Source organism: Amia ocellicauda, chromosome 2 (genome assembly GCF_036373705.1).
Source record: "Amia ocellicauda isolate fAmiCal2 chromosome 2, fAmiCal2.hap1, whole genome shotgun sequence".
NCBI lineage: Eukaryota > Metazoa > Chordata > Actinopteri > Amiiformes > Amiidae > Amia > Amia ocellicauda.
The window spans coordinates 7328111-7344948 of record NC_089851.1 but is presented as its reverse complement, the minus strand read 5'-3'; the positions used below and the strand labels follow the sequence as shown (position 1 = coordinate 7344948).

The following is a 16838-nucleotide window of genomic DNA, read 5'->3' as shown; positions in this document are numbered from 1 at the left end:
TGTCCTTGTGTCCTTGATTAGAGATTTAGAGAAGGTGGTTTAACATGATAGATTGTGTAATGATTTACACACATTTCAGATCTAATTTTTGGCATGTTAACAAATTACTTATTAGAACATATTTATACTTTTTTAGACCTTAGTAGATTTAGAGCACTGACACTACATACATTATCTAAGCAGACTGAAAAATGTAAGTGTTCAATGCTGTTTGTGGTGCGGGATTCTTTGTATCATTAAATTGTCTGTATTCCCATGTTCTCGCTGTCATTGTCCATTTTAAAATTCACTTCAACAAAAAGCAACACCACCAGCTTGAGCCTTGTACAAAAAAGCTGAGGCGACAATTTGCAAACCCAGACAATGATTTAATATATAGGTGTTGTAGCGTTAGATGACTAATATTGTAATATTCTAATAATGCACACTTCTGCTAAAGCATTTTGCACTGGAAGACTCAAACTCACATATATTTACAATGAATCCAAAATAGTTAGCACATGACGTAAGCAGCTTTAGGAGAAATTCGTCATCTGATTTTCTTTCGAGAATGAGTTACCACCTCGTTAATCCCTGTTCTGGCTGTTCAGGCTCATCACTTTGTGTTTCTGTTATGCTTACACAAGGAGAAGGAGAATGAATGCTTTGGCAGCTCTGTAAGCACTATGCAAAAGACTCAGAGCTGGCGATGTCGATGTTTTATTATGGAGAGGAGTTATGAAGTACCCTGTACCGGTACGATCTAGGTGTGGTGGGCCTCAGGGAGTATTGATGTACTGGTACATTCTACAATAGAAAAATATGAAACTATATAAAACTTGCTACAACTGTATATTTTATAATAATTTAACAACCATATGTTACTGTAATTGATTTAACTGGGTTTCTGTCTCGTTATTTTGGACCCTTTCAGTGTTTTAGTCTAACAAAACAACTAAACAAAAGTAGAAGTCGAGTCAGATCAAAACCTGTACTGTTACAAGCTTTGTACTTTGTAAAGTGTAATTTAATTTATTATAAAGTAAACTTTTTTCACTGAGTGTACCTGTTAAAAAATGTGAAGATTGTGAGTGTCAGTAATACTATATTCAGTGCAGAGAGTTCATACACAGTGTGACAGGCTAGTTTGTGAAAGGAAAACACAAAAAAACAGGGAGTACAGAACAAAAGGTGCCTTCTGGGGTTTTAGAGGGGCTTTTCAGCAAACACACAATAACAGAGAAAGAAAACTAAATATCCTCCTCACTTATGTACGTGCTCAAAAAAAAAGAAGACCATGCTTCCTTTTCGCAATAGATGCAGCGATTGAGGATCATACTACAAACAGAAGAAATACCTAAATAAGGAGATACTTTTAATCTATTTCATATGCATAGATCTATAACATCGGGAAAAAAACACAAACAAAATGCAAGCTAAAACACATATTGTAAACTGAAAATTTCCCATAAACAAATATGTACTCTCTCTCTCTCTCTCTCTCTCTCTCTCTCTCTCTCTGTCTGTCTGTCTGTCTCTCTCAATTCAATTCAAGGGTGCTTTATTGGCATGACAAACAGTTTCGTAGTGTTGCCAAAGCAGTTGATTATTATATTATTATTATTATATATTATTATTATTATACACATACATTGAAAAATAATAAAAGGTAAGAAAAAGGAGGAAAAAAGAAAAAAAATTGAAAAAGTACAATATAATTTATAAATAAAATCTTAATAGACATGTACTGTACATTTACTTTATTTATAGTTTACAGGTTTACAGCTGGTGCTCATGTATGTTTTGCTCAAGTAGTTGAATGATTAATCCAGTCTCTCCAATATTTCAAAAAAGCTGATATTCTGATATTTCTGTGAAAGTTATAAACATACACTGAGTGTACAAAACATTAGGAACACCTGCTCTTTCGATTAAAAAGGCAGGTAAGGTGAATCCAGGTGAAAGTTAAATTCACTTCAACCAGTGTAGAAGAAGGGGAGACAGGTTAAAGCCTTGACACAAGTGAGACATGGATTGGGATGGGGGAAGGTAAATGGGCAAGACAACAGATTTAAGTGCCTCTGAATGGGGTGTGGCGGTAGGTACCAGGTGAGTGGAGTGTAGCAACATTTGAATGCCACCGGATATCTGAACATCGCTGCCAATCAGGTGCAGCCTTTCATGGCAGCAGTTTGTCCATCTGCTAATGGATGTTTTAGCAGGATAGCGCCCCATGCCATAAGGCTAGGAGTGTCCAGGAATTAATTGAGGCTGTTCTGAGGGGCAAAAGGGAGTGCAACTAAAAATTAGGAAGGTGTTCCTAATGTTTTGTTCACTCAGTGTATAATTAACCAAATGACTAAAGAACTTGTCCCATATGAATGAAGCACATTCAGATAATGCAAGCAATATTATTTGATTTGATTGATTTCAAACGGCAAGAGAAGGAGATCATGTTATCCCCTTTCACTGTGGAACATGTGTGTAACATTGCACATTATTTTTTAACATGTTGGGTTGCTTGTGCTCATAGAGTCCATTTAAAATAGATGAGTTGACCTTCCCAAAAGACCCGCAGTAGATGAGGAACAAAAGACAATCTCCACCCCCCAATAAACAACAAGATGCCTTACAATACAACGTTAATAATAAGGCTCACATCAGTGACACTGCTATAGATTGATTCAATACAGAAAAAGTATACCTTGTTCCAGCGTCTTCTGACCCCGTGGACGTGGCAGTGTTGCCTAACTAAACAACCTGAGGTTACCTTCGTTTGTGTTTATCTTACTGACTAATAATTAAACTATGATACTGGTATTAGTAATTAAGCAATACCAGAACTGACCGCAGGAATTGCCGGGTCAGCAGTTGAGCTTTAACGACGTGCTGTGGAGATGAAACTGACTGAAAGGATGTGAGTGTTATGAAGGGAAGGGTGACCTTGTGGTTGTAACAGGCATTTAACCCAGTGGCAGTAGGAAGGGTATGACTCTCCTGCTATTGCCTAATGGTCAGATCAATCTCTTTTGTGTGGAAATACTTTTTAAAATGCCTCTAAAACTATGCCTTCTATGGATATGAATAAGGATGTTATTAACATGGATGGCATTATTTTGTGAATATTACTATTATTACTATTAGGCCTATTATTATGATTATTATTTGATTATGATTAATATTATTATGATTATTAATACATATGTGCCTGGCTTGTAACTAGCAATGCAGTTGGGTGAAAAAAAGATGTCTGGATGGCTTTTATGTGGGGTTCAAATGAGAGCATACAGTCCCAGATGACACCAAGGCTTTTGACCAGAAAACCATCTACAGTATGGTGACACTGAGGTTGTGCTGTTTGGAGAGGATAGATTTAGAGCCGATAAGCATTACCTGAGGTTCTTGGAGACAGTTAATGAGGGAGGGGAGTGGTGGGTTTGGTGGAGAGGTGAAGCTGCGTGTCATCAGCATAGCAAATGAAAATTGACTTTGTGATGACGCATAATCTTGCCCAGATAGATTTCCCAGCTGCACAAGCATATCTGTCTGATACACAAAATGTAGGCTATACTCTATATATCAGCATCACCTGGATCATTACACAACTACTTCCATAGATATATGAATATGAAATACATGCAACTGTTGACTCTATCTACGCTATATGAAATGTAGACTGCACTCAATATGACATACGACATTCATCACGTAAAAATGACTACTATACTACTATAAATTCAACATCCAGTCTTGAGTCTCTATATGATTTTATTAGTATTTATTACTTAGCAGAGGCCCTTATCCAGGATGACTTACAAAACATGAGCATTATACAAGTGCAATACAGTATACAATTACAGATAAAAACATAGTAGCAATTACAAGGTCAAAATTATATAAGTGCATAAGAAAATATACAGTTAATATAAGTCCTATATCCTAGATTGTGACCTAATAATTGCCATCAAGATGTGAAGTCATAGTTAATAGCTCAGGGTTCATATGTATGTTGCTGGCTTTCGAATAACTCGATAGTCGCAATAGCATGTATTGACCAGCTGATGTCATTAATGACAGATTTAAAACTATTACAAGCACTTTCATTTGTATAAACTTGCAGTTGACCTTCAAATGCCTACAGATACCGGCCTTTTTTATCCTACACAAGGCCATTCTACCACAGCATTTGTGAGGTTTTTTATGTTAAGATTCTTGTTAAACGTTCCTGTATAAAGGTTTGTTATACAGCTCATGTACACTCAGAACAACAACATCTTTTGTGCAGATTGTGTCATTCATAGTCGTATATCACAAATTGCTTTAACTTGAATTACAATAAATTATATTATATTTTCAGATCAATCTTGGAAATATTACACATATGTAAATTAACCATAACTGATGCTTTTTTGATAGTTAGCATTTTGAATTTTTGTATTATATCATTATAAATTAATCTTGATTAAATGCATATTGGAGTATAAATTATATTAATAAAGACACACAAAGTTAAGTTTTATTGAATTAAAAAGCCCAAGTGTACAGTGAGGCCCTTGACACACTGACAATGCTAATACAAAGCAGGGTTGCCAGATTTTCATGAGGAAATAAGCAACCTTGATAGTCTACTAAATAACACAAACATTAATTTTGCAATATATGAGAAATGAATCAATACAATTTTAAAAATCTACAATAATGTTTTATGGTTTGTGTTTGGGTCAGCTGTGTAATTAGTCATGGGTCTCTGCGACTTCATTTTCCAATTATGTCAACTGATTAGTCCAAATGCAAAATAATGGGTGATGCTGGTTGGTTGAATCATGCAATTCATTTTAATTAGCATATTTATACACCATTCATATGTTGTTGCAACACAGATAATATGGAAATGTTTTGTTACACCTTGGCACATTTTCACCAAGTGACCACGGCTTAAAACAAGCCCAGAATACACCAAGCGGCAAAGCTAAATTATAGTCCACTGTTCTGTTGGACAAGCCCAATTTCGGGGTCTATGGGTAGAATTGGCAACACTGATACACAGACTAGAGCATTTCCACCCCCACTCAAGTCAGTGACAGTGTTTTGAGTTGAGGAATGACCTTCGTGCTCCAGAGAATATTCTCTGCCTCTTCTGCAGATCATTTTCAGCATGCTCATGAGGTGGTGCTGAAACTTCTTGTTTACAAATGCATACAGGATTGGGTTGAGGCAAGCGTGAACAAAAGCAAGGCTCTCCGTCACTTGAATGGCAAAGTCTAGGTGCTGGCTGGTGGTACAGTGTGAAATCACATGAAGGTCTTGCAAAGAGTGCAGGAACACCACCAGGTTGTAAGGGAACCACAACACGAAAAAAAAAACCACCAAAGCAATAGCTAACTTTAGACTTTTGGTTCCCCTGTGGAGCTTTGCTCTGGTTATGACACAAGAAATACGGGAGTAGAAAAACAGCATGGCCAGAAATGGAATGAAAAAACCAACAATATTCAGCTCGAACTTCATGAAGATTTTCCACCAGGACATGTGCTCCCCTCCGAAATTGTGCAAACACAGTTTATGATCTCTAAATTCTTGCAGCTCGGTGAAGATGACATCCGGAGCAGAGGCCAAGGCGGAGACAGTCCACACCGCTGCACAGATCGCACAACTCACTGGCAGTTTCCTGAGGTTAATGGTGTGGAAAGACCAGACGAACTCCAAATACCTGTCCAAGCTGATGCAGGTTATGAAGAAGATACTGCTGTACAAATTCATGGTGTAAATTAGGGTGACAGCTTTGCATGTAGTGCTTCCAAAAATCCACTCAGAATGTGCATAGACTGCCCAGAATGGCAGGGTTACCACAAACAAAAGGTCTGAGACGGCCAAGTTCAGCAAGTATATATCCACCATTCTTTTGAGCTTGATATATCTGATCAAAATGCCAGCCAGAAGCCCATTCCCGACCATTCCTAGCACGAACACAGAGGTGTACAGTACGGGCAGGAAAACTCTCGCGAATGCCTTCACGTGTCCCTTCTCACACACTCCATAATTGTGAAGGTGGTTTCCATTTTCCAAGTACTCGTTGTAGTAGCTGTAGTCATACATGTCATCATGTTCATCTTGAGAATCGTTGTTAAGGGCACTCAGGTCAGCCATTATGTTGTTTTTAGTTCAGAATCTGAAACAATAAAAAAATGCATCACATAATTATACAGAATTGTTATTTTAGTTTTTGCCTTTTCATTTGAGAGAGTTTGTTAAGTCTTTGTAGAGACATTACAGTGTAGTATAATACACATCTTAACTTACTCCTCCTATAATAATAATAATAATCATAATAACAATAATAATTTGAACACCTTCAAATTCTGCTGTCATACAATCTGTTTAGGCAGATACAAATACAAAGACAAAAACAGAAAATGCTATTTAATCAAAAACATATCACTTTACAAAATCCCTAGAAAAGTGTAATTTCTTCCATTGTCACATTTATCCCCTTTCTATCAGTGGAGGGGACATAAGAACATGATAAAATGTACAATCAAGAGGAGGCCATTTGACCCATCGTGCTCATTTGGTGTCCATTAATAACTAAGTGATCCAAGGATCCTATCCAGTCTATTTTTAAATGTTCCCAAATTGTCTCTTCAGCCACATCGCTGTAGAGTTTGTTCAGATTGTGACGCCTCTCTGTGTGAAGAAGCGTCTCCTGTTTTCTGTCTTGAATGCCTTGAAGCCTAATTTCCATTTGTGTCCCCGGGTGCGTGTGTCCCTGCTGATCTGGAAAAGCTCCTCTGGTTTGATGTGGTCGATGCCTTTCATGATTTTGAAGACTTGGATCAAGTCCCCACGTAGTCTCCTCTGTTCCAGGGTGAAAAGGTTCAGTTCCTCAGTCTCTCAGTAGGACATTCCCTTCAGACCTGGAATAAGTCTGGTTGCTCTCCTCTGAACTGCCTCTAGAGCAGCGATATCTTTCTTGAAGTGTGGAGCCCAGAACTGTCCACAGTATCCAGATGAGCTCTAACTAGTGCATTGTACAGTCTGAACATCACTGCCCTTGTTCTCAATTCTACACTTTTGACAATATACCCTAACATCCTGTTTGCCTCATGAATGTATCAATATACTTTCCAAAGAGCTATTTTTAGTAGGGTTTACAGTCATATTTTCCTTTACTGCATAATAAAGCAGTAAGCTTCTCAATATTGTCCTACGGTTACACTGCACCTGAAGAATGTGGTTCAAGATTGTGAATCTAATCATCTCCAGATGTCAGATTAACAGCCTGCCAAACAAAACAGTGATTCAAACCTTCACAAAATCACAATACACAAACACAATCAAAATATGTAGACTAACAGCGCCCTCATGTGACAATACAAAAGTAGTTCTCAACAACAGTAATATAAAAATTATAATCTACAAAGTTCCCAAAATACTCAACCCGACGTTCTGCAGAAAGAGTAAACGGCAGCGATGTACGGATAATCAGAAGCACACACTACAGTTTGATTAAATGCCACTAAATGCTTATACCAAGAAATGCCAGAAATGAAGGGAAATTGGTTATTTCCTTATCTGCAGAAGTGAAGAATGATTGTGTGTTTGTTTTCCAAAGTAAAAGAGGTGATGCATTTCTAAAACTAAGAAATTTCTTGGCAAAAGGAGACAAAAGAAGGAAATTGCATAACAGTCTGAAACAGCAATAAACACCTTCAACTTCCCTTATTCCATGAATTTTGCATAATTTAGCTCATTCAGGAAAGACTTGTTTACAAACTACTGGTTTCAGTTACTGACTTGAAGAATTTAATTGACAAAGAGTATTTTAAAACAGCTTTATATATTGCTCTTAAACTAGTATTATCATTATGTGATATCAATTTATTTGTAAAGAATTTGTCTGATTTACATCCTGCTATGTGGTCCCATTCAAATAATGAATAATATAAAAGCCAATACATTTCACACATGATTAATGTGTATTTCATGCACTTGTTTACACTGATGTTTCTTACACTTCTATACTACAGCCTATCATATGCCAAACCCATGATCTGAGCAATGTTTTCCTGGTAGAGAAAAGGGTAGATAAACTATTTTTTAATCTTCATAATTGTATAACAATCTTAGTCTATTTGTGCTAAAATCATGCTGAACATCAGTACAGTAATAAAAACATATTTCCAGACAATCACTGCAGTTTTAATCTGCCAAAGTTTGTAGATAAAACTCAGCATTCAATACTCACTCAATAATTCTTATTGCTGCTAATGATGCACAAAATGATAAGGAGATTGTTGGCTGTTCTTTAAAGTTTAAATTTTAAACCTTATGATGGGAGATCTCTCCTCTGTCCCACAGAAGCCCATCTGATCCGTTTCCCAGAGTTTTGCGTTGTTTTCCTGAAATGCTGAAAATCCTTTCCTCTGGAACACTCCACCCTCCCCAGAGTAACTCATTCTTTCCTATGTTTATTACATTCTTTAAAATATTAGGACCAGCCAGCTCAAACCAGAATCAAAGTCTTCATGTGACAGAGCTGAATGGATAACAATAAATTATCATTCAGTTCATGACACTGTATCTGAAAAACATATTTTCATGCTGAGCACAACTTCCAACCTCATTATTATGCGCATATGTGATTACTATGCCCCTGAGTATGTGAAGCATGTTTGGTATGTCATGTTACTAATTAAACTACACAAAGATTACCGAACATTCATAAACAATTACAATCCAGGCAGAATCCAGTTCTAAAAATCAAGTAACCTTAGAAGTTACAATGAAATAAATCTTTACAGTTTTAATTGGTAAAATTACACTTTTTCTGAATAAAATTCTTAACTTGGAATTCAACAATGACAAAAACATCCAGTGTGAGATTAACTTGCCAGAGTTTTTATCTCTTTAGCTATGCACTAGATTGCATCTCTCCCCCAGCCAGAACACTGCCTTTACAGCTATGGAAATAACTATGCTTGTCACATACATTATCTTCTGCAATTTCCCTAACTCCCTTTATTTCCCTGAGGATTATCTTTAAGGAGGGTTAGAAACACACACACACACACACACACACACACACACACACACACACACACACTACGTAACTAGTTGTATTGCTAGCTGGCATCGTTCCTGAGGAGAGAGTTCCCTGTAATCTATCACAGCCAAAGATTTGTTTTCAATGTGTAAAGCACTCTATCTACCCTGTGAAGGGGGCTATACTAAATAAACATGGATTGGTTGATTAATCTTATGATATTGATGTAAGATGAGACAGAGAAGGAGTTTGGAAAAGTACCGACTTGGTTAAACATTTTCTGAATCGGAAATCACATTCCTATTGAAGTCTGCAAGAGTGTAAACGTGTATGTAAGTTGCAAAACTATCTACAAAGTTTCAGGAATGTTTCAGGAATAATGAGAGGTTTGTTCTTTATCGTACCAGTGTGGCAGTGTGCTTCTGAGAAAGCCTGTTAATCAAGCAAGTTGTCTTACTATGAAGAAGCTATAAGGACTAACTCATAGTGAAGCAGCATGAAAGGGCTGCACATGATAATAAGTGATGAATAATCTTATGCACATAGAAACAGAAAATGTGTGTCACTGACTGCAGCGCAGTGTGCAGATGCTGCTTTTATCACTTCATTAGGATGATATTATGATGGTACATTAGTTTGTGTAACCTCCTGATCTGTGAATCTTAGAATGCACACACCTATCGCTTACTTCTATAAAACTGCTTGTAATCCTTTGCTCCCATACCGGTGTGAATAGAAACTTCTGAGTGAGATCAACGCAGTGACTTCTTCCTTCTTCCTGACTCTCACTCTTCACTGCCATAGCAGGAGATAACATACCTTTTGTTTTCTGCAGTCTTTATTATTTATGCAAGAAAGAGCTACAACCAACATTGTGTGTCTGCAGGCCTGATTGGCAAACTGTCTGTAAACAGCAGCTGCACCCAGCTGGTATTTCTATGCCAACCTGGGCAGCAACTTTCCTTCACCTGGCTGATGTGTTTAGTGCCTTTGAGAAAGACAATATTTTTCCCTGGAATCCAAGGAAGGCAATAGTCTTCGAAGTTTGTGGGAAATAATTGCCAATTTCTATACTTTTGAGGCATAGGCAATTACGAAATAACACTTACTACCCAGGAACAAAAATTATGTTACATAGTGTTATGATCTACTACAACCTTCAAAGACCTACAACATCTCGTGAGTCAATCAGCATGAGTCAACAATAGCTCAACAACAGAGTGGTGAGGAGGAAGACATTAAAAAAAAAAAAAGGCCCATCTCGAAGATCCACAAAAGCATCTAGAAACCTCTCAGACAACGTGGACAATCATTTTGTGGGCTGATGAGACAAAATGAGTTATTTGGCCTCAATGCCAAGCGCTATGTCTGCCGAAAGAGCACAGCTCATCAGATAACACCATCCCCACTTAGAAGCATGGAGGTGGCAGCATAACGTTGTAGGCTTGTCAGAATAGATGGCAGAATGGATGGAGCCAAATACAGGCAGATCCATGAGCAAAACCTGGAACAGTCTGAAACTGGGTGGGTAATTTTGTCTTTCAACAGGACAATGACCCTAAAGACAAAGACAAAGCAACCTTGGAGTGCCTTGAAGCCAAGAAAGTGTCAGTCCTCGAGTGGCCAAGTTAAAGTTCAGACTTAAATCCCACAGACAATCTGTGGCAGGAGTTGAAGGTCTCTGTACCCTGAGGGTCTCCAAGTAACACAAGAGCAAGAGGAGTGGGCGCACATTAACCCCTCAAGATCCAAAGAGCTGGTTATAACATACCACAAGAGACCTGAGGCTGTCATTGCTGCAAAAGGGGGAGCAATTAAATATTAAATGCTAAATGACTCAGGGGGGTGAATACTTATCCAAGGTAGATTTTTCAGTCTCCCCCAAAGGCTCCATCAAAGTGTTAAGTATGTTTTATTAATTGTACTGACATTTTCAGTGGGGCCACTTACAAGGGATTGTGGTGGGGTGGAGCTGCGTGTAGTATGACTGCGTCTCATAAACATAAAGATCCTACCTGCTCCTGTATTACTACTGCCCCACACCTCTGTGCTACCACTGTCTATGCTACATAGTACTACTTGACCCTACACTGACACTAACCTGTATACTACCATATACACAAATACAAATGCAATCATATCTCACGCAACAAGGACTGACACAAATATATTCACTATGGCAAGCCATTGTGCCATTTAATCCATAATTGCTTATAACAACAATTCAATTTCTGATATTAAAATTTCAAAAATACAATTATTGATGTCAAGAATGATCTGCTATTTGTGATAAGCAAATGTATTTTTGATATCGGCAATTATGGCTGAAATGTAAGCAGCTCCAGTGATCTCCCATCCCTGATCACACTGCCTTATATGGTCATCGCCTAATTACCTGGCGCGCGTGACTCAGCACTACACGAGCCGGCGGCTTCTGCACGTGACCGGAAACGGCGCGCATATCGAAAGGCCCCGCCCATTGACGTCACTCTACAGCTGGGTTTCAGGCTGCGACGTGATTGGGCGGCTGAAACGTCCTTCTCAAGTCATGCGTTAGCTAGTCGTGGTGTGTTATGGGATATGTAGTGTTTGGTGGAATATAGCAGCCCTAAATCAAGTTATCCATGCTTTCATTTACGAATGCAAGAATAACTTACAATAATATACAATACCTATTAGTGATACTTTATTTAACACGCGTTTAATGACCGTCAATATTTTAGTTTACATTTGATACACTTCCCAGCACTACAATTCCCAGTTTGCTAAGCGACAAAGACCGACTCGCCGTGTTGCTTTACTCTTTCTTTGCTTCACTGATATTTCACATTAAGCTAATTTATTTAAAGTAGAATTATATTTGTCACGTACATTCTAGTAATGCACACGAATAATATATATTTGTTAGATAAAAATAGTTATGCAAAAACTAGGTCACCCGACGTTTTCCGGTATTGACGTCACACAAAAGCCAGCTATTTTCCCACCGTGAAGACTCTGTGACACTTGTACTGCCAAGAAGCCTTTACAGGAAACTGTGCTGTACAGAGCCAAGTCCCGGGAGTGTTTAATTCAACAAAACTGTCTGTAAAACAAGGTGAGTTCTTCATTTAACATATAACAGTATATTCAGTGTATTATACAGTGTAGTACACTCTACATACGAACTGCGCACAACTGTTATTAAAGTGATGATTTATCTCATGTGATCCCACATAAAAGGACCGTAATCTGGCATCATCATCATCATCATCATCATTTTTAATCATAACCTTCATCATCATTATCATTATCTTTAATAGAGTGACGTAACCAAGTGATGTACTAATTGAGCCGATATACTGTGACACGTGCGCATGAATTGTAACTTTCGTGGGATTCTAATTGGAAATCCAACTAATTGAATATTTTTTTAATAGGGATGCCTGGAGAATTTAAATGCGTTTGTCCTTCGTCATCGTAAGGTCACAGGCATCCTGGTTAGTTACGAGCTGACATGATACTTGAAGGTTACATACAGGACGTGGTCGGTAGTGTTAGGGAAGTAGACCGGCTATACGTTAACAATGATTATATGCAAATGATTTCGGTCAGTTCAGATTGGTGTAAAAAGTGACTATTTTTAGTCCGTGGAGATGATATTGAATGCTTAATCAATCCAAAGCACCTAACATTAATTAATACATAATAACTATATTAACTACTGTTTGGAGATGGGTTAAGTGTTAATGTTGATTTAATTCAGATATTTGCAAGTTCTTGAATACATTGCCATACAATCGAATTAGTTTAGATTTGTTAAATTTTCATCATCAATATGAGCTTTTCACTATTCATGACATCTGCCGTGTTTTTCAATGTAAATGGTTAACATTAATAGTGATGTTCTGTAACTTTATTGGGCTGCATTCATTCCAACAGCCGTACAATTGCACAATAGTCATTGAAGGCAATTATAAAGTGATCAGGTCTATAGCACTAGGGCAATTTGCTTGCATCATTGTGTCTGGCCCATTTTTATTGTGGCTCGTATACAATGTAGGGCGGTAGGTGTTCTTGTGAAATTCAACAGCATTTATTTCCTTATTAAAAAAAAATGCCATATCATTGTAGTGTCATAGCTACTATATAAAGAGGGATCAGGAGATCAGGAAACAGATTTGAAAAGTATCAGTAACTGATTTAAATTGTAGTAACTGACTTCCAGGTGAGCAAATGTAAATGTGTCTGTATGATTTGTAGCGTAGTATTTATTTATTTATTCCTGTGGGTGTGTAGAAACAAAACAAAAAGTATTGGCAAAAGGTACAGCTTCTGATTTAAGATTTAATATTAAAAAGTAATTAACCTTCCATCTAAATCATTGTGTTTCAGTAATCATGTCTGTTGGTGAGACTGTGGCTCCAGCCTACACAGAGGATTCCCATTCCTCTAAATTTATGAGGAAGGCAAAGGAATCTCCCTTTGTTCCTGCAGGTATGTTGTTAATTAATACGTGTTTTAATGTATATGTTAATAAATACTAATTGAAGCATAGTGTCTACTGTATTAGTTCTAAAAGCACAGAATAAATATGTGAGTGGGGAAATACATATTTGGACTGTGGGGTGGTAGATTTATGCTGTATCTGTAAATCTGTATGTTGTAGGTCTGTCTTATTCTTTTAACTATGTTGGAGTGTAGATTTTCAAAATGATTTTCTTATGGAAAGAGAGAAGAAATGTAATCCTTTATTTGGTTAAGTAACATAAGATAAGATAAATCGCCAAATGTTGGACCAGTGAAGTATTTTTCCTCTTTTACCTGAAGGTATGTGTTTTGTGCATTGACTTGATTCAGTTCTGTAATTTTACTCGGAACAGAAAGGAAAAAGAGGAGCTTTGGAAACTTAATTTCCCTGGTTTTCTTTTAATCTCTCCCAGGCATGGTTGGGTTTTGCGGAATCGTTGCCTATGGCTTGTACAAACTGAGGACTCGGGGAGACACCAAAATGTCCGTTCACCTCATTCACATGCGAGTTGGAGCTCAGGGGTTTGTTGTGGGAGCCATGACTCTGGGTACGTACTGCTTAAGGTTCGGAGTCCAAATGAGATGCGAGTACTGTGTTAAGTTTACAAATACTTCAATCCATCCATTATCAATGACTGCTTCATAAAGTGCAAGGTTGCAGTAAAAATGTACACACATCATATTGTTTTGTGAAGCAGGAGCAGATTAGGATCTCAGCTGTAACGTGCTGTGTGTTGCTCTTTAACCTGTATTTTCTCAGTCTTCTAGTCTTTAAAGTACTAAAGCAAGTGTATTATTGTAACACATTTCCATATATATTTTCAACATAACGAATACAATCTATTAATAGGCTAAAATGTTGTGTACAAAGCAAAGATGTACACAGTAGATCACAGATTGCAGATGACTATTTATCTATTTTCATATACAGAAAGGGTTTAATATTGAAACAATAACTGGAAGCTTGTTTATTTTCTTAGAATTTGTGATGCAATATGCTTGTTATCAAGAAATAATGTAGATCTATGGCAGGTTGCATTGTACTTTTTCAAATCCGTATTCTAACAATGTACATTTTTAAGCCTGTAATGTCTTTTAGTATTCTGGCAAGTGCTACTGATTTTTAACTTTATTTTTATTTCTTACAGGAGTTATTTACTCAATGTACAATGAATACATTGTCAAGCCACGGAAGTAAGCAAAAACATCCTGAAAGACTCTGGACACTATTTGTGCACTTTTAGCTTCCTGTGTTCATTTAATTGCACCTCATATTAAGGTGTTTGTCTTTTCTAAGTTTAAAATGGGACAAAAAATGTCCCATAGTCTGTACACCATTGCACTCAATTTACCGATTTAGATTATCCCTTGTCATATCCACACTCTCTTCAAAACAATATTTGATCCATGGACAAAGCAGATCAGTTTTATTTTTTTCTATGAGTAAAATGTTTGCATAGAAATCTAAGTAAAAGAACAAGAAATACTTCATCAAATTCATGACTTAACTACTGTTGCATTAGGAAAAAATGTGATTGGCTTTACTATATAGGCTACAGTGCATTTCTTTCTGAAATGCAATGTTTTAATTGTAATGGATAAGTAAGTGCCAGGAATGCTTTGCCTCTTTTGCTATATTATTAAGTGCCATGAAAAGGGAATGAAATCCAAGTGACAAGTATAGGAAGGTACACAAAGTATAATATAAATTATAAAATATTTATTTTTTTAGTCTTTGTTCTAAGATTAAGTATAATTTAATGGTTGACTGTCATATCTTTCTTCAATAAATCCTGAGTTATGTAGTAAATGTTTGTCTGTTTTTTTTTTTTCTGTCACATGGGTAGTTTGAAGCATTTGGACACGTAGCAGGAAAAACATCTCCAGCCGCTATCATTTCAACTTGTCTGAGAGGTTCATGTAAACAAGTAAATTACAGGAAAAGATGGGCAAGGCACATTCATCTAATCTAAATCACTCACAGCGAGGGTGGGGTGGTGGGAATTGCTTATGAAGAATTGTAGTTTATTGCATGGCAGTGCAATTTATGATAAGACATTTTATTGAAATCCAGCTAAGAAGGGAAGAAACTGACCCGAATTGCAAGAAAATGTCAGCCACCGACCCTGAAAATAATATTAAAGTAACCATGTGTTGTCAAGTTGGAATTGAAGAGATCCGACATTAATCACTAATAACCATTATTTTTTTAGTGCCTTTCAGGAGGACATCACAAAGCACAATTAAAACCTAGGCTAAACCTATTTAAATAGCCAACACACGCAATAAATACATTTAAAACGTATACAAGTAATAAAAAACACTATGGAAACTGAGCTGGGTCAGCAGGGAACATGCATTTGCTATGGCTGACCACAGCGGTGCGGATGCTGTAGCCGTGTCCGTTATTATAAGCTATATAAGGCAGGGCTTGTATCAGCGTTTCCCAATCCCAATCCCCCATCCCGAAACAACGCACTGATGCAAACGGGCAGGAAAGTGGGGAGGCAAACAACCCACCTTTGCACCAAGCAGCAGGTACTGTCAATATGAATGACTAGACGTGTCCACTCTTGGTGACAATCACATGCCACAATTTGGGATCGGGTCAACAAAGAAAAATCGACGATCGACTACCTTTGCCTGCTTGAATACGTGTGTCTGGATTCAACGTTTATTCCGCCATTCCCTGTATTTTGTAAAAACAATAACCCAGACAGCTGCTTTATACACGGATCCACTGCACACTCGTTATTATTGTAATCCCTGGCAGATATCGACAAGTACTGAAATAAAAAAAAATCTGAACGTTTCTTCCCATATGTTGATATTGAAACCATGAAATAGATGAATTGCATTGGCTAAGCCAGCCTATACACCGTGCATTTCACACACGTGTTTGTGGAAGCAGCGTGCACAATACGGTCCTCTGTGTCCAGTGCAGTGTGCACACAAAACCCGTGTTTGGCTTCACATGTACGACATGCAGATGCTCCCTCAGCAGCCAGTCGATCCCCGGTTGACTTGGCAGAATGTGATTGACACTAGTGCAAAGATTGTGCCACCATGAAATGCCAAATCAATCAATACAAGTATACATGTATGTATTTGTAACTGTAGCAAGAAAAAGTACATCCCAGTGCACCCACACACTACGTTACCGTCACTGTTTATGGTAAACGAAATAGTCTTCAAGAAGCGTAAAGATTGTTGCTGCTCGCTCAGCTGCACACAGATGCAATCTAGTTTTATAATTTGCTGCTAATGAGCCCCAGAGCCGAGTCTGCGCACTCCGGCGCGGCTGTAGGCA

General features: G+C 37.5%; 2 protein-coding genes across 5 annotated transcripts; one reads left to right on the top strand and one right to left on the bottom strand.

The window, feature by feature from the left end:
- Positions 1 to 3729: 3729 nt before the first annotated feature.
- LOC136763351 (atypical chemokine receptor 2) lies at positions 3730 to 16758 on the bottom strand. 3 transcript variants are annotated; one of them, XM_066717315.1, is made up of 2 exons: positions 16690 to 16758; positions 3730 to 6145 (listed from the first exon to the last, which is right to left on the bottom strand). In XM_066717315.1, exon 2 carries the CDS (start codon positions 6121 to 6123, stop codon positions 4954 to 4956), a length of 1170 nt encoding a protein of 389 aa, XP_066573412.1. In that variant the 5' UTR covers positions 6124 to 6145; positions 16690 to 16758; the 3' UTR covers positions 3730 to 4953. The 3 variants fall into 3 exon arrangements, with proteins under 3 accessions (XP_066573412.1, XP_066573404.1, XP_066573395.1); XM_066717307.1 differs by lacking the exon at positions 16690 to 16758 and adding an exon at positions 8302 to 8603; XM_066717298.1 differs by lacking the exon at positions 16690 to 16758 and adding an exon at positions 8222 to 8602.
- higd1a (HIG1 hypoxia inducible domain family, member 1A) lies at positions 11973 to 15338 on the top strand. 2 transcript variants are annotated; one of them, XM_066717329.1, is made up of 4 exons: positions 11973 to 12116; positions 13394 to 13495; positions 13942 to 14076; positions 14677 to 15338. In XM_066717329.1, exons 2-4 carry the CDS (start codon positions 13399 to 13401, stop codon positions 14724 to 14726), a joined length of 282 nt encoding a protein of 93 aa, XP_066573426.1. In that variant the 5' UTR covers positions 11973 to 12116; positions 13394 to 13398; the 3' UTR covers positions 14727 to 15338. The 2 variants fall into 2 exon arrangements, with proteins under 2 accessions (XP_066573426.1, XP_066573434.1); XM_066717337.1 differs by lacking the exon at positions 11973 to 12116 and adding an exon at positions 13201 to 13226.
- Positions 16759 to 16838: the final 80 nt, after the last annotated feature.